This window comes from Barbatula barbatula (assembly GCF_947034865.1).
Source record: "Barbatula barbatula genome assembly, chromosome: 11".
NCBI lineage: Eukaryota > Metazoa > Chordata > Actinopteri > Cypriniformes > Nemacheilidae > Barbatula > Barbatula barbatula.
Window position 1 is genome coordinate 20,061,159 of NC_136774.1, and position 23,150 is coordinate 20,084,308.

General features: G+C 38.1%; 1 protein-coding gene across 2 annotated transcripts in view; it reads left to right on the top strand.

The window, feature by feature from the left end:
* Nucleotides 1–23,150, top strand: part of glis1b (GLIS family zinc finger 1b) — a 70,055-nt gene that overhangs the window by 32,791 nt on the left and 14,114 nt on the right. For both annotated transcript variants that reach the window (XM_079467842.1, XM_079467843.1), the window contains exons 5-7: nucleotides 15,261–15,422; nucleotides 17,894–18,004; nucleotides 19,262–19,430. In XM_079467842.1, coding sequence (XP_079323968.1) covers nucleotides 15,261–15,422; nucleotides 17,894–18,004; nucleotides 19,262–19,430 — 442 coding nt within the window. The remainder of the gene's footprint in view (nucleotides 1–15,260; nucleotides 15,423–17,893; nucleotides 18,005–19,261; nucleotides 19,431–23,150) is intronic.

Here is a 23,150-nt window from a genome sequence, read left to right on the forward strand (position 1 = left end):
TGGTTGCTTTTTCAGAGCTTAGGGGAATTAATGGTATTATGTTTTAATAAATATCAACCTTGTTTCACATAGCTTTCATTAAATATAAACCTTGTCTCGAATGCATTTCTCATACAGTTTCTTAGGAGATATGAAAATTGCCATAAACAATTATAGAGCTATAAAATAAAAACAATGTTAGCATATTGTAACTCACAATCACATCATTTGATAAAACATCAGATTTTCACTTCACTGTAACAATATCATCACAGTATCAATTTTTTTGTACAAATAATTCATTTTAAATGTTTTCCCTCTTTTTTGACCAACAAATCACACTTTTCGAGTTTAGGGATTAGAGAGAGAGAGTTTGTAGACATTCTGGCTTCTAAGGCAAAACTTTTAACTGATGTTTATCATATTTGTAGAGTTTACACAATATTGTTAATAATGGTTTTTAATATCATGGTTATATGACTTTCTTTCACAAAACAGGAAAGAAGATATTGTAACCAAACAACGGCTTTTGGGTTCTGCGGAAGAAAGTCATATGACCATGATATTAAAAACCACTATTAACAATATTGTGTTAAAAAAGTAATACGGGGTTGAAATGGGGGTGACAACATTTTGGGTTTTGGGTGAACCGTCACTTTAACACAAGCAATTGAGATTGATCTCTGTTTTTTCCTATGGATCTGCACTGAACTCTCCGGTCTTCTGTATGTACTGCCAAAGCTTTACATTATGGGTGAATTGGTTTGAAACGGTGGCAAAACCTCCACCATGAAACCTGTTCTGTTTGGTGTAGTTAATGGGAAATTTGGGGTGAGTTATTACAGTAAAACTGAATCGTTCATATAAGTTTTCACAAGTGTCATAAATCTCACTTCACTTTTTGCGTCCAAGTTTCCAAATGGTACAGCTGAATTTCATATCCAGAATGCACATGGTCAGAATCGCTTTTACTATTACAGCTCGTAATTTGCAACCCTTAGATCACCAAAGTTTCAGCACAGTTACGGTTGAATTATATCTTTAATTTCATGATCAACAAATCTGCCTCCTTTTTTTGGCCTGCTGTTAGATGCAGTGCACAACTCGACTGTCTTTCTGTCATGCCAATAGCTAAGCAAAAGAGACCATATGTGATATGGTGCATATTTAAGCGTGATAAAAACTGCTGCCATAGAATGTCTGAAACTTGTCAGGATACTGATGCTTTGGCCCTGGAATGAAAGGCTTGGGATTTGATGGATCGTGCTTGTTTTCCTTCAGATATCCCAGGCCAAGTTCTTGTCAAGCTATAAAAGGTTTCCAGTCATCGTGTATTGTAATGCAATCCAGTCATTCTGTCTCTTCTTTCTCTTTCTGTCTTGCGTTCTGCTACTTTCTTAATAGCTACTTAACATCTTATCATTGTCAAATATCTGCTGTTTGTATTTGAGTTGCTGGTTTGAAGCTTAAAGCTAGTGCATGTTACATAGCGAGTTGGCCGTAGGGTTTTTAAAGCGCATCATATATACTGTATATGTGTTTTGTGCTAATCACATTTGTCTGGAATGCTATATTTTGAGTAAGCAAGTTCCCCTACATTTAATTATGGTCGTGTACCTGAAATATGAAACAGTAATCGATGGCCACATGATTTAGGCATTGTGTCATAACTGTCCCGAATCCAAGATGTTAATTAGTTTAACCCTGTAACTGGGGCGTAACGTCTAGTAATACACAGAGGAGGCCGAATGGAGCTAATGCTCAAATTGTCCTCGGGTTCTTTGAAAGCTGGACTCTAGACTAAGGTACAGAGTCATTTGTATACATACACATAATTTCATAATATCTTAACTCAAAATTTGTCCAACTTATAGAGGCAAAGCAGATCATTATAAATAGTTGTTCTCTACTTAATTTACAATGCCAGTGTTATATGTTCAAAAGCTTTTGGTTACTTGCTTGCTTCTGTATAACTCTAAACTGTAACTGTGGGATTTTTAAGTTAGGACTTTAAAAAAGCCATAAATAAATAAAAACTGTTACATTGTTGCATTTTCAGTCTTACACTCTTTGTTTAAGTGCAGGATTGTTTTTCTGGCATTATATCACATTGGTATTCTTTTTAAGCAATATAAAAGTAGTTCTTATGATATGCAAGGCTTTTATTGGCAGATTTTTCTTCATTATTCATTACAATTCAATACAATTTTAGTTTTGTAGAAACTACATTATGTTGTCACTCTCCGAATTTTGTCTTCAAACTATTTCTAGATATTTGAGCACAGACCTTCAGATCAATACGCAAGGTCAAGAAGTCTTTTACTAAGGTGACCTAAAATTTTCAATAGTAGTGCATATGCCCAAATTGGAGTTAATATATTTTGGTTTGTTTACATACATTTATGGAAACTCTCAAGGTATATTGTGTTATATAGGACAACAAATTTACATTTCACCAGCTTTTATTATTCTTTATTATTCAAATTTTACTGACCCCATGTAACTTCTGCCAGCATTTTTAGTATTACTCTTAACAAGCATCACTGTTCTGGAAATCATTCGGTATAAGAGGCTGCGGGGCAGGTTAAAAATAGTAGACGGTGTGCCAAGAACATGCTGTAAAGTGAAGTGTTGCCAGTTGATCAAGACAGATATTTGGCACCTGGTATGCGTTCTGTACATTTGTTTCCTGTTCAAGCTATTTTATCACAGCTTTAAACAGGCATACATTTTTAATAACATGTTCTGCAGTTAAGTTTTATACATTGACGGTTTACATTTTCAGAATCAGAGATTCAATACATTTTATTGCCATGTATGTTTACACACACAATACATTTGTCTTGGTGACATGAGATCCATGTCCAGACATAGCAGAAGAAAGTACAGACATAATTGGAATTATTTTAAAGAACTATTTTTAATATAAAGCAATAAAACACAATTATAAATAACATAATTATAATAAAATATAAAATAATAATAAAAATAAACACATTTAAATAATGCAGTATAATACAGTAATTTACTGAAAAACTTAAGCCGGGGATAAAATCAAGAGACCATTTCAAAATCAGTTTTTCAACATTATTGTTTTCTGTGAACTACGAGCAGTATTTCTCCCAAGTTTCAAATCATAATATCGTTACTATTTCCAGTTTTTGCAGAAAATGAAAACTGGAGAGATAGAAAAGATGCTTTGTATTTTTGAAGAGCTCAAATACAGCAAAGAAAGTTCATATTCACTTTTGAGGAAAACAACAATAATATTTGTTCGTGTATTTTTAAAAGTTCAAAAATATTTTTTATGTGATACCCTCAGTCTTTAACTTTGCTGTTCGATGACTTTGTGTCCCTCCTGAGGTTTGATTTTGTTGAAATTCAAAAGACACTAACCTGGAATGACCACAATACATCTAGAATATATTGCTATATACTGTATTTACTTGTGTATAGTGTAAGATGTTATTTATATATATTTAATTAACAATGTTATGTACAAATGTCCACTGATGCGTATACTAATTAGAATTCATTGATAAGGTGTCATTTCAACATTTACACGTAGGGCTGGTTACACATTGTGTATTGTAATTTCATGCCTGCATGACCCTTTATTACCTGAATGTACACAGAGCCAGCCATAAACATTTTCAATTTACAGAATCTTCCTCATTGTCACTGGTTTGTTGACACGGAGCACAGATCGCCTCAACACTTCTTAAAATAAATGACAGTAGCCAGCGCACTATTTACATCACACCCAGCCTTTCCGCAAACATTCACCATAAACCCCAGCATGTAAACAGCCTGTGGACACTCTTTAGTCAGGGTTGAATATTCCCAGTGTTCTCACGATGAACTTTGAGGTTCAAATAGTCCCTCGGACTCCAAAGTATCTTTACCCAGTCAATAAACAGACTCATACTGATGGCTTTATGGTGTTCATCTAGTCCCAAACCACGTCCCATCTGTGGTTTGACCAAAGCCCAAAACCTAGCATTTTTAAGTGCGAGTGTGACAGGCTCTCTTTTTCCCCATACTTATGGACTGTGACAGCGTTCTGTCTCATTTGTCATCTGCTGTCACTCACTAGGATGGACAAGGGCAACATCTTTACCAGCTCTTAAAATGAAACCCTTCACCACAGCAGATAGATTCTGGTGTGGTTCCATGTTTCAAGCTGAGTGTTGTGTGCAGATCTGGCAGGACGTGATACGCTATACTGCTGACTCACAGCTGGGATAAAACAGGCCAATTAAAGCTTTCCCTATGAATCTATTCATACTCCGCCAGAGGAGCTGTCTACGCTCGCCTGTTTACAATGTCATGTCCCACATTCATTCAGTCTTTTGGTGTGAAGGTATGCATGGCTTATGGTTAAACTGTGAGTGGCAGCACAGTCCGCACATTTTAAATGACTTGACGCTCTTCAAAATTTTTAACAACACACTTGGTAACGCGAGAATAAATCTTTTTAGAATTATTATTTTCTTACGCTTAATATTACTACTGTACATCTTCTGAAAAGTTGTATTAGAATTTGTTTGTCATACCCACAAGCACCATGCTCGCTACCAGCGGTACTAGAGAAATACATTCACATTAGTGTATTTGGCAGACGCTTTTATCCAAAGCGACTTACATTGCATTATACTATACACTATACGTTTGTTTCTAAGTATGTGCAATCCCTGGAATCGAAACCATGACCTTGGCCTTGCTAGCGCCATGCTCTAACCACAGAGCTACAGGGAATTCATTTCACTATTCCAAATAACTTGGGTTAATGTCTAATACATGTTTTGATCACATTTCACGTTCAAGATCATTAATTCTCACCTTCAATGGCATGGCATTGAGTTCTTGTCACATTTCAGATGACCTTTTGTTCCAGCTCATGCACCTCACAATTCCCCATCTTAAAGGGTGGGACTGAGTGCTTGGTCGTGAAGTACACTATTCAGATCTGCCATACATTTCTGAGACTTTAAAACATCAATTCACCATTGCAGTCCAGAAACTTGGATGGGCTCCTTAACACGTGAAGCATAAACCAATAGCAAAAATGTATTTGTTGATAAAGTGCCATGAGCTAAATTTGTGCTTGGTTAAACTGGATTGTCTTTAGTAAGGAAATCAGAGACTGATGTAGGGCTAAAATAAAGGTGAATTTGGCCCTCTTTTCTTTCAAACAATGATCTGACACAATTCTGTGACCTCAAACCTTATGTCACATTAGATCGATTCACTTCTAAAATGGGATTTAAAATGACAAGAGTTTCTAAAGCTATACAGGATTCTGTTTCTTAACGCATTTGAACATGACCGTTAAGAAACTCTTTAAAACTCAATATAACATCCAGCCATTCTTTCCACCTCAGTGAGAAATAAGAAACAGCACGTTCCTTGAAAACTGGATATTTTCCTCTTCAAAGCCTAAATACAACCAGAGCAAGTGGCACGGATGAGCCAAATTTCATATTTCAGCGTAGGAAGGCCAAGAATTAGATTGGGTCATGCGTAATTTAAAGGCGAGATGGAAAATGGCTATTAGCATTGAAAAATGACGCTTTGTAATAGAGTGAGCGTTTCGGCCCAAATTCCAGGAGGGGAGCGAGAGCCAACCTCGGATTCGTATTACTGCTAAGGTAAACATGTACGTCATTAGAAATTTCAAGTAATACTTCATAAAAATGACGTTTACTGTAACAGTATGTCTTATTTTCAGGTTTCTCGCTTTCTCTCATTTAAAGGTCCAGTGTATTAAATGTATCGCCATCTAGCGGTGAGGTTTCGATTTGCAACCCACGGCTCACTCAATCCCTCCGCTTCGAAGGAGATAAAAAAAAAACGTGGAGCTTCTTTGTAGAGCAGTTTGTCCATTTAGGGCTACTGTAGAAACATGGTGAATTCCATGCGAAAGATCGAAATTTCAAAGGTAATAAAAACGCTTCATTATGAATGGACGGTTTAAAGCACGAGCCTACCAGCAGGGAGCTCTGGCAACTTTAATATGTGTACATTTTTCCATTTATTTTATTTTCTCAATAAAGAAGCGTTTTTTGCAGTTGTGTATTAACTGTAGCGAAAAAATCTAATCAATAATCTTATTGCATTGCTGCGCTGTTGAGAGGGACATCTAGAGGTGAGTAAAAAAAACATGCAATATAAGCATGCAGAAGTCACGTGTAGAAGAACTACTGTTATATAGTTTTTCTATGTAAACACACTCTAGACAGACGTATTTAACTGTTATGCCTGCGTCTCGCGCCGTTTGCAGCGTCTCTCACATAAGTGCCATGGTTTTGATACGGTCAAGTTAAAATATTTTACATTTTACACACAGTACAGCTCATCAATGCCAGTTCCACTGCAGTTGCCCAATCCGAAAACGTGTCGTAAGCTTTTGTTTAAATTAACAAGTTGGCATATGGGAATTTCTGTTATTGAAATAGTGCCACGAGACTGTTTACGCTGTGCTTTTTTAAACCATTCCTGAGAGCTGTGTCATGGGTTTTTAGACACAGAGATGCGTTCTGCGCGAACCACTCCTAAGTCCTGTGTATTTGGGCATAGGCGCAACACTGTTTTTGTTAAATACCTGTATGTGATGCCAGGGGGCACATCAAAGACATAACCGGTCCCTATCTTTATACACCTCTGAAGATGTAGTTATGTATGTTATATCACATTTATGTCAATATATCCTCCAAAAAATGACACATTGGACCTTTAAAGTATTGATTTTGTTAGTTTAATTTGATGAAAGTAGGATACACTAAAGGTAAATTATATTTTTATTTACTTTGCTTGCATTAAATTAGATAAATATGTTACTTTACTTATTTTTAAAAAAGTCCTATTAATAATGACTTGCTCTGTTTTTTTCCAGTACAAAACTTTACATCTCGCAACATGATTCCTTTGTGGTTCCACAGGATTTAGCGTGGTGTTAATCCGTATGACGTATTAGTATTAAAAATGTGGATAAACAGAAAATGTTCTGTCCTGAAACCTGACCTGATAAATTGCCCTTTGCTACACATTTGAGCAGAACATAACAAAACTAGCGCACCGAGAGAGACGGAATACTGAAGAGGAAACGCAACACTCCCAGAAGAAAATAACTGAAGCTTTCTATTGTAGTTGAATTTCATCACATTAATAAGGCTTTCATCCCCTCAGAGGCATGAATGTTCTGATGCTGAATTCAACTGTGCTATATGCCATGTGACTCTTCCACAGGGTCAAGCAAACAGCCCCCATAACACATTTAACACGTGCCATCTTGACCTATTGTGCAATCGAACACGTTTGTTTTCATCACGATTCTGACTCCGAGCCTGTAATGCAGAGGTGTTTGACTTGGCGCCCAAGAGCACTCAATGTTATTTGTAGTCAGATTGAAGATATACAGTTTAGAGCGGGCATGAGACAGCCAGCTGTGTCAACTGTCTTTCTACTACACAGACATTATGCCAACAGGGTGGAGTGCTTTAAGAGAAGGCGGAGAGCCTACATAATCCTGACAGTGTCACATAGTGATGTTATTGACCTTTTTTGGAATTGTGTCTTGGGGTTTGGACGATGTTTGATGCAGATGAAGTATGACGTGAGCCCGACGGCCACGGTCATATTTTATAAAAACATCTCATGAAGATGCATGCCAGAATTATGAGTGTGATTGTTGAGTTTGACTGGGTTTGTGCATGATGTCACTTTGCAAAGTTCAGCAAGTGTAATTCCCATCCGTAAATCTAATTGACTCACACCAGCACGTTCATATTAAAGCTGTCGTGTTTCTCTGCATGAGTGTCTGTCACAGGCCTCCGCCGCTGAGAATGGAAGGCTAGCTGGTATCGGTGAGCAGACGCAGAATGATGGATCCTCGTGAGTCTTTACGTTTGCTCATGGCGAGCGCTCACCAGTCAGGAGCGATGTGCACGTATCATGTTGAGGAGCTTTATTGCATCTCACGCTGTCCTGGTTCATGTTGCACAAAACGGGGGATAATTGATGGCTTGTGGTATTGTAAAGACATCAGGGTGAGTGCAATACTATTAGAGATACTTAGAACAGAGATAGTGAGGGGACGGTCACTGGAGTGACGGATCGTGCTTGGTGTCCTTAAGAACATTGACTGGATCCATATCAGACCAAGAGACTGAAAACTTGTCATCTTTTATTCTTTAAATTTCAGGTTCATGACTGATTAATTCGATTTTTTAGGTTAACGTTATGAAATGTTCTGCTTTAATCCATTTCGGCTATAGATGGGTTCAAAGCAACAACATAAACAAACGTTACTGCTTTTGATTATTTCTGATAACAAGCTAGACAAATAGAAAGTGGGCTAAATTACATTGGCTAGCAAGTTAAAGGTATTTCTAGCCCCGTGTTTCTCAACTGGTGGGTCGCGTAGTGTACGGTCCAAGAAACAACATCAACAACAAAAAACGAAATTCTAAATGTTTTTCTTATTTCGAGACTTTTATTTTGAAAGATGTGCCTGTAAGCTGTTTGCACTTGGCAGATGCCTGAGCGACTGAGTGCTCGGCGTCTCGATTCAATATATGCATTTAGGTGAGATGTTGTCAGGCTTAATGTCAGCATCATTATTCTATCATTATTTTAAGACGTACACTAATGAAGACTCTTTGATGTCTTCATTGAAGCTTAAAAGAAACTACGAGCATGGAATGCAACGTGTGAAATTAAAGTAAAGTACAAATAAATCACATAACTGGTACTTTGTGTGTTAGCTTGGAAGGATTTATATGATGGTATGATATTTATATTCATCTTTCATTAACGGTTCATGTCAGTATTGTGTATTCACCATGGCAACTCTTGTTTCCATAACCCCATGTTATTTTCGCTTTATTTTATTTTCTATATGTTTATATTACGGTGTTGGCTCATACCAACCAAACTGTACTATAAAACTTGTTTGCGACTGCTGTTTAATATCCTTAATCTTAATTAATAGGCTGTTCATTTATCAGTATTAGTTATATTAGTCACTCATTTTTTAGTATTAACAAACTTAAGTATTTATTTTTAACAAACTACATATGACGTCATATATCCTAAAAAATGACCATAGGAAAATGTGGGTCTCAGAGCCAAATTGAGAAACACTGGTCTGGCAGGGATGGGTTACTGACCGGCATATCGGCAACATTAGCCAGAGGGGGACCTGGGCTTCAAGTTTGGCTGTCCAGTTTGGTACAGAAAATCCAACAACAATGAAAACAAATGTTTAATACTGTATATGGGTCCCATAGACTATACAAGGCCTCTGTGGATACCGTGCAAAAATGAAATGATAAACAAATCATGGCAAAAATGTTATGTAACTAGTTTATTAATTAAAATTAATTCATTAAATTACAACACATTTAAATGGCATTTTCTAAATCTATTGCTTGATGATTTTATGTTTACAGACATGTATCACAGGGGCATGGTGAGAAATAATTTTTTATGTTATGAATTAAATACGTGTATATTTGACAGTTAATTCAAGACGTGTGTTTCATACGCTTAATTTGGTCCATTGTTGATTTTTTGCTGTGTTGCTAATATTATACTTCTATATACCCCACACAGATGTTTTTTAGCGTATAGCGCAAGCATTTGATGCAGAGCGAGAACGGTTCTAATATTTATTATCATCTTATCTTTCACTTTCTATAACTGCGCAGCTTAAGGAAAGAAGAGGCGGCCCTTTGAGGTTACTGGCCCCGGGGCCCTTTGAAGTCATAATCTGTTCTTGTGGTCTAGCCAATATGATGTAAGGTTACTTGAAGAACCGTAGTCTCGCGCAGCCGCATTCTTTGGCCAAGGCCTGCCCAATGGTCCATATGACTGACAGGTAAAGCAACCAATCCCGGTTCGTTTTGAGCCGCGTCATGTTTAGAGACGTGGAAATGTCCCCGCAGTAGCAGACCGGTATAAATCACAAACATTTCAAAACTTAACAACAACAAATGGAAGTTGCAATCGGTTTTACTTCCATATTTTGACGCACTTCCAAGTGAAATGGCATTTCTTATGAGAAAAATTGTGGGCGTGGCTTTCGTATTCCTCCTCGATTTGATTAGATGTGTAAAAACAGCCGTTGTATTTTGAAATGGAACTTGCAGTAGGCTGACAGTTGAAGGGGAGGACTTGACGGATGCTCCGCCCAAGCCGCCTAACATTCATCATTTAAGATGGATCGTCATTACAGGAAGGAAGTGCATTTTCAGATTTTAAGGGGAACACAAATTTTAAAAGCGAATGACCCACATTAATAACTATTTACAATTAACGCTGCAATATTAAAAGAGCATCTTTGATGTTGATCGATGGAGCCTGTCTCCCGGTCGAAATTCCAATTCAGCGCAAAGTTGTTCGATGGGGTTTGTGTCTGAGTTTTGTGTAGACCAGTCAAATTCTTCCAGACTCAATTAATAGAATGTTATTGTAAGGTACAGCATTAAAGAGATAGAACAAACAATAATTATTATTTGATCATTTCTTCATCCTCGTGTCATTCCAAACCTGTATGACTTTCTTCCTTTTGCAGAACACAAAAGAAAATATTTTGTAGAACATTGGTAGCCAAACGACGTAGGCCCTCATTGACTTACATTACATTCTTTCTATTATAACCCATTTATGTAAATGTGAATCTAATATTAGGTCAAAGATGATGACAGCTTGTGTTTTAGTGACCGGTGCGTCTCCTGCCTGGCAACACTTAAGGTAAGGTGGTAACCACAGACCTATGCTGGGTTAAGTGCTCACATAAAGACCCATATGTTTCCTGCATGTTCCCTTTCAGGATTCCCATTTGTAGCATAAGTTGCTAATGCCAGACTTCCATAGCGATGGGGTCAGAATCCATAGTACACCTTCAATTCAATTTCCTTCAAAAACATCGCTCGGAGGGGAGGGGGGGGGCTGTAATGACTGCGCGAGAGGCCCAATTTAGTCATCATAGGTTGCTTCCTGTTAAAGTCCCATCTACCATCTACACGGGTTTCAATCTAGTTTAACCAGCATTGCATGAGAACAAGGCTGTTTGGAGCAATTTTGTTAGTCATTTACATGACTACTTCCTCCACCGGTTTATCGTCCGCTCCTTCGATCCCATCTGGACAACATTTGTCAGTTGCATCACGGCATGTATCAAATGTTTTGAAATGTTAAGGCAACAGACAAAAGAAAAGAGGACGGCGTGGAAAACAAAACACGAGAACAATCGAACGCAAATTCAACCCAAAGAGCCGAAGAAAAATTAACCAGATCTTGGATTCAAATTATGCCTCCTATTTGTAACAGATGAACTTGGCCGCTAAAAGAGAGCCGATCGTTCGTGGAAATGATATGTGTAAACTATGTAATGTGAATGTTTTAGCTAAGCTGTGTTTAATTTTGGACCCTGATGAAGTGCATGGGAAACCTGTCTTCCCTTAGCTGTCTCATTGAATCATATGGATATAATTTCATCCATTTACGTTTTTCTGCTCTTTGCTGTGGTTGCCAGGGGGCATTTGGAAACAGGCAGATTAAAGGCACATGTTGGCTGTTGCCTGTAGTTTTGAGCCTCTCCGTCTGAGCTCCGCTGTTCTCCGTGCTGAAAGACGTGTTGGCTGTATTTTTTTTACTGTAGGCGCTCAACAGTAAACCTCATAACACCTCTTGTTCGCCGACATCAACCAGAATTAATTCGGTGCAAGTGTTAATGTTAGAATTATGCCGAGACTCGCACAATGCCTACTGCGTATTCGAGAACACTGAAGCAATTTGGACGTCACGCCGAATTACAGAAAACCAGTCGAACTGTACGGAAAGAAGTCATGGTGCTCATTAACATTTGGGCACCCCTTGCCTTTTTAGCCTACTAATTACGAGTAATAATGTACTTAATGCTCGTTAGTTGCTAAAGGTTATAATGTTAGAATAAACGCACGCCCGAGGCAAAGCCAAGTTGTAAGTAGTTACAGTATAATGGGGAAATATGTTTTACGTTTTAGAGCACCCCCAAACGTTAGCAGAAACAGCGATAGACCTTTGACTCTATGGGAAAGAATGCTGATCCGAATGTGATTCCCGTAATAAGTGCATTGAAACGTGCACCGTGCAGCGTTGTAAACAGATCCGTTTCAAACCCTTTAAAATCCTCCCTATCCTTCGTTTCTGTAAGTTGGCAAGCGACACAATAAGGTCTTGTTTTTCACCGAAACGTGAATGGAGCAAGTTGTGTTCTCTCCATATTAATGAAATGTTGTTTCTTTCGATTAGCTGTGTACACCGCGTGCTTAACTGCCCAGAACCTCATTGGCCATTTTCTAGCTGAGGTTGAGCGCCATCCTCTCCAGCCCGCAATCATCTGAGATTGACTCTCCAGTCTCCACCGCTGACACGAACGTCAGATGAAACTGTCAGTGTGTTTAGACGGCACGTCGTGAGGCCCACTTCGAAAGCATGGCGTCAAATACACGCCACCGTCCACTTTGGTTACCGCTCTGTTTGCCTTCAGAGGGAAAGCCAAACATGTTTAGGGCAATTAATATGATTAGCGTGCTAAACTGTTTTCATAAATAAAATCAAAGAGCAGCGAAGACGTTGGAGTCTTTTAGACGGTTGAATTCAGCCCTTCTGCTGGGTTTGTGGCATAATATATGGATATGGAATAATTTTTTATTTACTTTGCCGGGTGTTTTTTTATTTGTATACGTCTCTAAAAATAAAGTGAGAAATGGGAAGTTTGGAGACGTTAGAAAGATGAACCGATTCACTAAGAGGTCAATGTTTCATGTAATCAGCATTTCTTCATTGGTCATTCCAGTCCAGTGTGTTTTGAATTTTAACAAAATCAAACCTCAGGAGTGACAGAAACATCCAACAGCAATGTGAAAGACTGACAGCATGACAAGACACATGATAAAAATACAAGTTTTCACAAAAAAAAAATATTTTTGAACTTCCTAAAAACATATAAAAATATTACCGTTGTATTGCCCAAAAGTGAGCATGAACTTGCTTGCTTTGCAGAAATCGAGGTCTAAAAAATACAGAGAATAGTTTTTGACTTGTTTCTCCAGTTCTCGTTTTTTGCAAACATAAACAATATATCTGTTTGAAATTTGAAACAAAAATGATCCTTTTACCCAAACACCTATAAATAGTCAGTTATGAAAAACTGAAAATCATTTGAAAATAAAATAAAAAAAAGTATACAAAAATTCTGGGATGTTTCAACCCATGTCTGGGTAAAATATAATCTAACCCAACTGTTGGTTTAAATAAACCCAGAAAATGTCCATATTTGACTCAACTATGGATTGAAATAATAAGGCACAGGTTAATTTAAGTTTGTACGTGATAAAGAAATGTGTTCAGAGTGTTGTTTTGAAACAGCAGAAAAAGCAAAAGCAAAGAATGGAATGTATTCAAGAGAGAATGAGAGACAATGAGATATTTGAAAGAGAAAGGCATTCCTTCCTGTCAACTGGATTCCAATCTGGCAAATGGCTGTGTTTGTATGGTATCCCAGAATGCATTGCTTTGTTTGTAAGACATCCCAGAATGCCCTTCACATTGGTTTATTGGCAGCCGATCCTCGCACTAACATCAGGCTAGCGCGCTTCTCTCTGTGGACTCATAAATTCAATTTAGCCTGAAATTTGTATTACGTTAATGCAAACAGTGAAAGAATGATTATTTCCCCTATACATAAATACACACATTCGGGACGTGTATAATGATAGTGTTTGTTTTGAAAACTCAGATTTAAGAAGTCAGCACGGGCCATACATCTCTGGTATGATATGCGAGTGTGGCTTGTCTGGTTTTGGGAGATTTTATTAAGTTCTGTTTTGTGGGCACATTTCAGGCTCTTTTCATGCTTTAGAATAATAGAGGCACAAGTACACATTGTGGGGTCTGACATTTGCCGATGTTTTTGCGAGACGTTGTCCAGGAACCCGGAGCAAATGTGCCTTAACCGCTGCGGCCTTCCATTGTATGAGCTGATGATATGAATGCTTGACTTTCAAGGCACCGCTATTTTTATTCCTCAAACATTCTGGTTTGGGGTGTGTTCAGTACACACAGATGCACACACAGATACTGTAATCCAGGTCACTCAATCCATCCAGAACGTTGCAGTCTAAAGTTTCGCCCCGTATTAAATGGCCAGGCTTCAATAGCAATCCCTTTGCGAGTGATTGAAGGAGGCCGGTGCCCAAATGATGTTCTGAGGGCCCATTAGAAGAATGGAAGGCTCTCTCCTTCAGTGAAACTAGAACCGGGGGCCTCAGTTAGAGGTCAGTGGATAATAGAGAGCTAAGCTGCCATGTCGGGTTTCACTCTCCCTGACACCTCTGAGAACCGCCACCCTGTCCCATCCGAGGCTCTTGATTGGTGGGTTGCTGGCATTTGGGGGCGGGGCTAAGGAAAACACTGTCAGTGGGTTCTTGATATGCCTAATTAAGCAGATGACTTAGAGATAGATTGCACATGATTGTCATGTGATGTATGTGCAATTGGAAAGAGCGTGGCTTCGTAGTTTTTTTTCGGATGTGCTGATTGGTCAGAATGCACAGATATGAAATGACAAAACAAATCCAAAGTCCTCTGTTTATAGGATTGATATCTATCAATCTGAATTCATACGTAGTGTTGTGAATATTTTTTTTTTATTTAAAGCCGATTTGTGATGGATTTATTAGCTTGTTTGTACGGTACTTTGAGAGATGGACGATACTTATTTAAAATTGTATAATTAAATTAAAATTAGTGTGTTAAGAGCCCCTGTTGGGCAGTTAAATAAAACGTTTCTAAACAAATTTTCCTAGATGTTCATGTAGTTACTGTAAATATACTGTACACATTTTGTAGTTGTTGTAATACATTGTATCTTAAAGGGATAGTTCACTCAAAAAACATCATTTACTTATCCTCTCGTCCTTTCAAACCTGCGTGACTTTCTTTGTTCTGCAAAACACAATAGAAGATATTTTAAAGAATGTCGGTGAGCGAACAACCGATCCGTTTTGTGCCTAAACGATGCAAGTGAATGGGTACCGCGCCCACCATTGTTTGGCTACCAATATTTAGTTTTCTGCCGAAGAAAAAAAGTCAAACAGGTTTGAAATGACAAGAGAATGAGTAAATGATGTTTTCAATTTCATAAAAAAACTATAAAATAACTTAATGTTATAAACAGTTTTGTTTTTCCTATACAGTTCAAAGTTTACCGATGTCATCTCTCTCTCTCACAGTTTGAAGGGTGTAACAAAGCTTTCTCACGCCTGGAGAATCTGAAGATTCATCTGCGGAGTCACACAGGAGAGAAGCCGTACCTGTGCCAGCATCCGGGCTGTCAGAAAGCCTTCAGTAACTCCAGCGACAGAGCAAAGCACCAGCGTACACACCTGGACACAGTGAGTATATCATAAAACACAACTCCAAACATTCTTCTTGTCAACATGTGAAATGTGTCTTTGCTATTTTGAATAAAACACAAGATTACTAAAGTAAATTGTGGTGAGATTTTAAACATCTAAAGATGTTTTAAAGAGTATTAATTGCTGATGTTTTTACACACTGTTGTTTATGGAGGATGATATCATTATAGTTCCATGTTTTCTTTACGTAATTAGATTATTTTACAAAGGGGAAGTTATGATGGTGAAAGGCTTGACACATCCTGAATTTAAATGGCTGTAACACATAATAAAAGTTTGGGTCTGCTATTCATTGTTAAAGTCGTTGTTTACACACACATTAATTGGGGGCACGCAAAGCTCTTTTATAGAATAAACCAGCTCAAATCCGGCTGAATACAGTGCTTCTAAACATACCCCGTGCGCGCACACACAAACAGACACACGCTGTTCCAAAGAAGTTAGACAGTGTTTTGAAATTAGACATTAGCCATGCATTTTTAACTTTAGAGACTTGCTTCACTCCATACATTTCGTGTTTGCTACCTCTCTTTGACCCAGTTATTCATTTTCCATGCACAAAATTCGCAGAATGTTACAATAAACATGGCTTGATGAGGGGAAACTCATCACATCACACATCATTTAAGACCGTGCTCCGTTTTTGATAGAAACGACACATGGCAGAGAGAGAGAGAGAAAGTGCAATGGCACGTCTCGCTTGTCTCTCATTCAAAGAACGCAAGGAAAAATAAAAGCAAGGGAAGCTGTATTTAGTCATTTCTCCCTCTCCGTTCCACCGCCTGGCAGAACTCTGTGCTGTATCACATCGCAGTACAGCTACCGCGCCGCACTGCCACGGCCAATTACCTCTTCCACTCCAGATGCCCAGCGTTGCACATTAACCAGCCAACGCCTCCCCGCACGCCTCATATGCAACCAAAAAAATCACTTGGACTGTTATGCTATTTATTCATGACGGTGCTTTTTTTCCATGCCTAGCTTTCTCGTTTAATATTCTCGTGTTTGGGTGCATTTGGTGGGCAGTGAGATTATATGGCATTGCGCAGTGAAAACAAATAAATGCGCAGAAATGAGCTGCCCTGAGAGCGGCTTGTAAAAACAGCGTTGTTTGGAGAACGAGGGGAAGGGGAGCTAATAAAGGAAACCTATCCACTTTCACTTTAATGACTGCCTCTGTTTTAGGAAAACATAGATGTTAAATGCATGAGAGAAAAGAACCTCTGCATGGTTTGGAACGAGAGAACAGTTTCAGTAAAGTTTACCGGTGATGGTCTTTACTCAATAGCATGTTAACTGTAAATAAAACACCTGTGTTTGTGTATTGTATACCTGTGTGACCAAAAGAAATGTATTCTGTATTCTTTTTTCAATCTTGCTGTTTCTTCTCAGCTGAAAGGTAGGGTGCTCTCTTTCCTCTTCCATTACTTTTTTGTAAACTCTCAAAATCATCAGAGTTTGTGTTTCCTTGTGTTTGATGTACGTTTGATGTCATCGGATAATAAAATAAATGTGATTTATAAATGCGATGCGATTTACCTAAATAGCCTTAGTATATTGACTGTTTTAATGAAAGTTTTATGTTATTTTATTACTTGCTTATATGCATTGGTTTGTGTTTTTTGGTTTTGTCATAGAGTTGTATTTGTTTACATAGGTAAATGCATTAACATGAACTAACAATGAGCAATATATATTTGTTTGTAAATTTGTGTTAGTGCCAATAACATTTTGCATGTTAGTTTATTGTGCATTAAATTGTCATTACAAATATATTAGTAAATGTTAAAATTAACACAACGCTGCATGGTTTAAAAACGGACATATCAAATTGCTGGGTTAAATCAAAGTTTACATTTGACCCAACAATAGTGTTATAGTGTTAAAACAACCCAACATCTTGGGCTAAAACAACCCAGCATAGGATAACGGTTGGGTTTGTCCATTTTTGACCCAACACTGGTACACCCAGTGTAAAATCCTTCTGAAACCTTGTATCTTCATATTTCATGATTTTCTGATAAATCATTTAATATTAGTCACCCTTTATGTTTGTTTACCAAATATCTAACCAATGTAAAGTATTAAAAGTGCTACAGTGTTTCTTCTATCTCATTAAAAACAGCGAATTTGGACATTCGAGGTTTCAGAAGGACAATGACGATAATCTAAGATTAATAAACGCTGTATTATTCTTAGTTCATGTAAACTAATGTATTAACTAAACAAAATCAACCTTACAGTAAAGTGTAAACTTTTTGCTTCTCTGTCTGTTTATAAATATTCTGTGCTGGATTTATTGTGTATTGTTACTTATTTGATACGATTACAACAACTTCATTGTAAAATGCTTTCAGACTGTAACGATTAATCTCTGTGACACTCTGTTTTCATGTCCTCTTTGTAGCTGAACTGCATATAATTATGATTCCTATTTCCTGTTTTAGAAACCATATGCGTGTCAGATCCCCGGTTGCACCAAACGCTACACAGACCCAAGTTCCCTCCGCAAGCATGTCAAGATCCACTCGGCCAAAGATCAACAGGTGCGTAGGAAGGTAAGGCAAACCATACCGTCTTATCTGAGCATTGAAGGACAGGTAGCTTTCGTCTGCGCTGAGCTTGAAAAACACTCATCACAAGCAGGTTTTTCATGGTCAATTGTGTCTTTTTCACGCATTGGTGCAGTTGGTTCTACTTAGGTTGTCTTCGAATATCATTTCCCCAACAATAGATCAACTCCAACCACATTTCGGCATCTACATGGTGAAGAGTGCATTCCTCATTAAAGTGGGTAATTATAAGCAGAATGGCCTCATTGTTGCGCTGCTCTAAACGACAGCTGACTGATGCGTCGTAAGAGGAAACACATGCGAGCGTGTACCATTGTTAATAAGCTGTGCAGCGCTATACCCCAGTGGCCAGATGTTGTGGGCCGATGTCAAACAAACAATCCGCCTCCATCCATTGCCATCCAAGCCCGTTTTAGCACGCTGCAGCAAGAACACGGACACTCCTGTGCACTTGATGAATGGATAAAAGTCGCGTACAAAGATTTTGGCTGTAAGATGAGCGGCGTGTGGTGTTCCGTATTACCTGCAGTCATTTGTTTCATTTGTCATATGGGATTTTTTCCAACACTTTTAAGTTGCGTGTCATGGCTCATTTCGGTGGTAGTTTGAGATGAATCATCTCCAGATTCATGCCACCACATTTTCCAGTTAGTTCCACGCTACAGTCCGAGCTTTCCTAAACTCATTTGCCCCCTAAACTCGAAACAAATATTGCACATGCTTACTCTACACTAAGCGTATATCATGACTATATAATAAATGATGCTTTTGTTTTGATAACGGGAGTTGAACGTGTTCTGTGTCCATCTTCACCTCACCTGGTTTGATGGATGTGGGGTGTCCTCAACCCCTCTTCCCGTTATGTTTCCAATCAAAGGTTCCTGTTTGTGGTGAAGAATCGTTTCTTTCTAAGCTTGTCATTTCCTCCGCTGGGCATTGGGGGAGTCACCACAGACCGTTGGGATTTTTTATTGAAGGCTTTTGTTTGGGCTCCGTCCAGTTTTTACAAGTGTGTCTCTGTTCGTTCTCTCTGTTCTTATTTTTTCTGTCACGCCATCACACTCGGTTAGAGACATCACTGTACTTCCTGTGTGCTAGAGGCTCTTTAATGTGAAAAATGTGTTTTAATTGCTAATTCCTCTAAACTCTTTATCCGCTTAATACTTTATAGTATTGTCAAATGTATACACTGTTGACATTTGATTTATATAACTTTCACTTGTCTGTCTTTGTGATTGACAGCTGAGGGTCTGTCCCCATTTAGAGTCAGACGCTCTGAGCGAATGTCTATCCATGCAGCATCTGCATGGCTCCGCCCTTTCTCAGCATCCCCTTTGCTCCACCTCCTCTCAGCACACTCTGAATGGAAAAGAAGGCCGTTCCCCAGGACTTGGGCAGGAGATGTTTACAGGTACGGCTCACTGTGTCCTACACACACTTATCTATTTTAACCATCTCCTTTTGGAGAGACATGACTTGGGTGTTGTTTTAAAACATGCAGGATGGATATTTAGTTTCAATTGATCGATAGAGATACTTTAGATCATACGGGGAAGGGGAAGGATTTGAAAAGACAATAAACTATAAACATTTTCTAGTCATTTAATGCCTGGTGGACAATAAAATTTAGTTTGGGGTAGTTTTGTGACAGTTCTGCTCAAGCAAGTAGCATACCACTAAACTTCATGGTTCACCCTCATGTCGTTCCAAACCTGTATGACTTCTGCAGAATACAAAAGAAGATATTTAGAAGAATGTTGGTAACCAGACCATTGACTTCCATTGTATGGACACCATTGTATTGAGACACTTCTCAAAATAGGCTTAAAAGGTATGTTGATTGTAATGTATGATCTACAGAAGTTTGAATCCAAAATGCCTTCAAAGTATACATTTTGACAATATGATGATGCAAGCACCCTGCACTACCGGTCAATGTACAAGGCCACAGAACTTTTAATTGAAAAGAGAAAGGATTGTATATCTTAGTTTATACTTAACTGCTTGTTTTTGTAGGAACATAAGTGCTGTCTAATTTATGGATCCTGGGCTTTTTTGTGGAAATGGGTAGAGGATTTTTCCCTCCACCCTAAAATCTACCAAAACCCAGATGTGTTCAAGTGTACGTTCACTTGCAGAACCATTTATGTGTTCCAAAACCAATAAGCTACGATTTAACAGCTCAAATGGACATGACAGAATAAAGGGAATTGTAATGTTATAAAGACCACATGCTATAATAATATTGCGAACATCTGCAATGGGTGATCTGTGTTAGATCTGAATTTTCCCATGCTACTTCCAGTGTTATGCAATCTACGCTAACTCAAAGCTAGAGGACACTTACCTTAAAATACCCGGCTATGACTCATGACTCTTCATCAAGTCAAAGGTTAACATTTTGCATGTTGTGCGTTTGTTTTGAATTAGTTTAACCACCGTAGTTACAGTCCATGGGTGTTTCTTCATGGGCACAGCGTATCAACATAAATCAGATTTAGTCAGTTTTCGTCATTGTTCTAAAACTTTAGTTTGCATCTCAACTTATGTAGGGTTTTCAGTAGCGTTCTGTGATATAAATGACGGTGACGTAAATGACATAATCTTATGTTTATTGTCAATACCGGTACATTGTGACTTCATTGAGAATAAAATCGACATGCTTTCAAATTTGGTAAAAAATGTGTTGATGTTCTTAACCAAAGAGCTTTACAGTCCAAATACATTTGATCTAATCATGTGTTTTCTAGTATCAAACCTTTGTGATTCTGACGCAATGATCATCCAACTGAGGTACAGGAATATGTTTGAGAATCATAGCAGATAGTTTGAGGAGGTTTCATGAAAAGACAAAACGTGCACATTAAAGAACAGAGAGAGAAGTAGTGTTACATGACCGTGTGAGAGTGATTTAAAGAACAATTGCAGAGCTCCTCACAATTAAAGCAGCCGGTAAAGCGCACTTTGCACTGAGCAAAGACCCAATCCCCCGAAACGTCCCGCTGCCAGCGAGAAACAGAAGTGCTGGCCAACAGTCTCAGTTATTCCCTCAGTTCAAAGGGGATAAGTTGTTGTTTCAATGTGCAAATGATTTTAGCCTGAAGGACCTGTTGTGTTTCTGTGGCTGTTTGTTCTTGTTTAGAGAAGTTGTGGATAGTGCTGGCCAAAATGCCTGCATTTAATGCTTCTGATGTTTCTGCCTCTCCCATGCTTTGTTCCAAAGCCAGTGGGAAAAGAGAGGGTACCGCTGTCATATTCCAATTTGCATCTACAGGCTCCGGTCCTTTGTCGTGTGTCTAGCTGGCTTGTATTGTGCCGTTTTATGCATTATCTGGTTGCTTGAACATGTGCAAAGTCCAAAATCTGTGTAGTCCAGTGTGAGTTATTAATATTTATGGTTTATGTTCCTGGAAGGGACTGTACGTTTTGAATGTGTTCCTACTAAAAGTAAATTTTAGGAGTACAGATGTGTGCAGCGAATAGAAGTGTACAGCATGTAGATGGTCTCAGATCTACCTTACATGGACTACAAGCCGCAAAGCGCATTTGTCTTTTACGTGCTCTTAATGGTAAGTCTGAAAACCCTTTACAGTTCACCCAAAAATATCAATTCATCATTTACTCCAAATGATGTTAATCCAAATATCTTTATCTGTGTTCATCAGAACTAAGACATGTCAATGAAGATATAATTTTTGGGTCATATGTTCCAATAAATGTTCTATAGGGACATTTGCAGCGATGTCATACATTCTTATAAATAAATGTTACTAAAACATTCTTTATCAAACTGTATGGTTCTTTAAAGAACCTCTAACATCTACAAATATTTCAAAAAGCATTCTTTAAAAAAATCATTTTTCTTTTAATAAGTTGAATTCAGGTTAAAAAAGTTATTTGTGTAACTAACTAAAGTACATTTTAGTGTGTATGAGATTTAGATGACACACTATTAGTAAGTTATATCAAAAAATAATCATTCCAATCTTCTCTGTACCTTTTTTCATCATTAAATTATACTGTACATGCATATTGCTGAGAAAAGGCCAATTATTTTCTACCAAATCTGCCTTGTGTTGTCTCTCTGGATCTTCACTCGCGGCCTCCACCATTCGTCTCTTTTTCTCTCTCCAGCAGATAACAACTAAAGCAATCATGGCCATTACTTGTTGAATGCTTCCCAGTCTGGTAGCAGATGTTAGGGCTAAAGGGGAAAGCATTTAAGCACTTTGATTGATGATTTCGGGTAATGAATCAAGTTTGTATCCAGTTCAGAAAGCTGTCAGATAGACCCCGCTTCCACTGTAAAACAGCTGGAGGGATGCACAAAGAGAAGAAGCATGGAGACGAGGCACTGAGGACTGTCAATGCACAGCCGTCTCTCCCCCCTCAGATGATTTCTGGAGAAACAATCACTGGGACCGTCTCTGCCTGTCAGTCTTTCAGGCTGCACAAGAAGCTCGGGGACTAAAGGTGCCTCTTTACCGGACGAGCAAACTATCATTTTCATTTGGCTTGAATTTGGTGCAGTAGTATAATCTATGATAGGATGACATTTGGATGAGTTGGAGCTCTGATCTTTGCTGTTAAATCCATTATAAACTGTGGATGGAGTTGATGTGTTCTCCTTTTTTTGCTTCAAGGTTCTGTGTCCTTGGCTGAAGATCAGGCAACATACAGTAAAAGCAAAGAGAAAGAGAGCGAGAGATCTTTTAATATCTCAATTGTTTCTCCTGGAGAGCAATAAATGGAGAACAAATGGAAACTTTTGTTCATGTCTCATGAGAAAATGACCCATAAATCTCTTAAATATTTATATTACTGTTTTAGAAGATATCTCAACAATGTCACAAATTGAGCTCAGATTTGTCAAGTCTGTGAAACGTCAAGATTATTAAGATTTTAATATGAAGAACAGAATTTTTCTCATCAAATTAACCTATATTCTGATTATTTACCATTACAGCTTCATACTGTATTTTAACAAATGTCTCATTTGTTTTTATTTTTATTGCTATAGATTAAAAGACATCTTAAAAATGTCTGACCATCTCCTAACTTTGATGAAACGAGAAACGTTGATGACAAAGTTGACAGTTAAACATACCTAAAAACTCTATTAAGTGTCTCA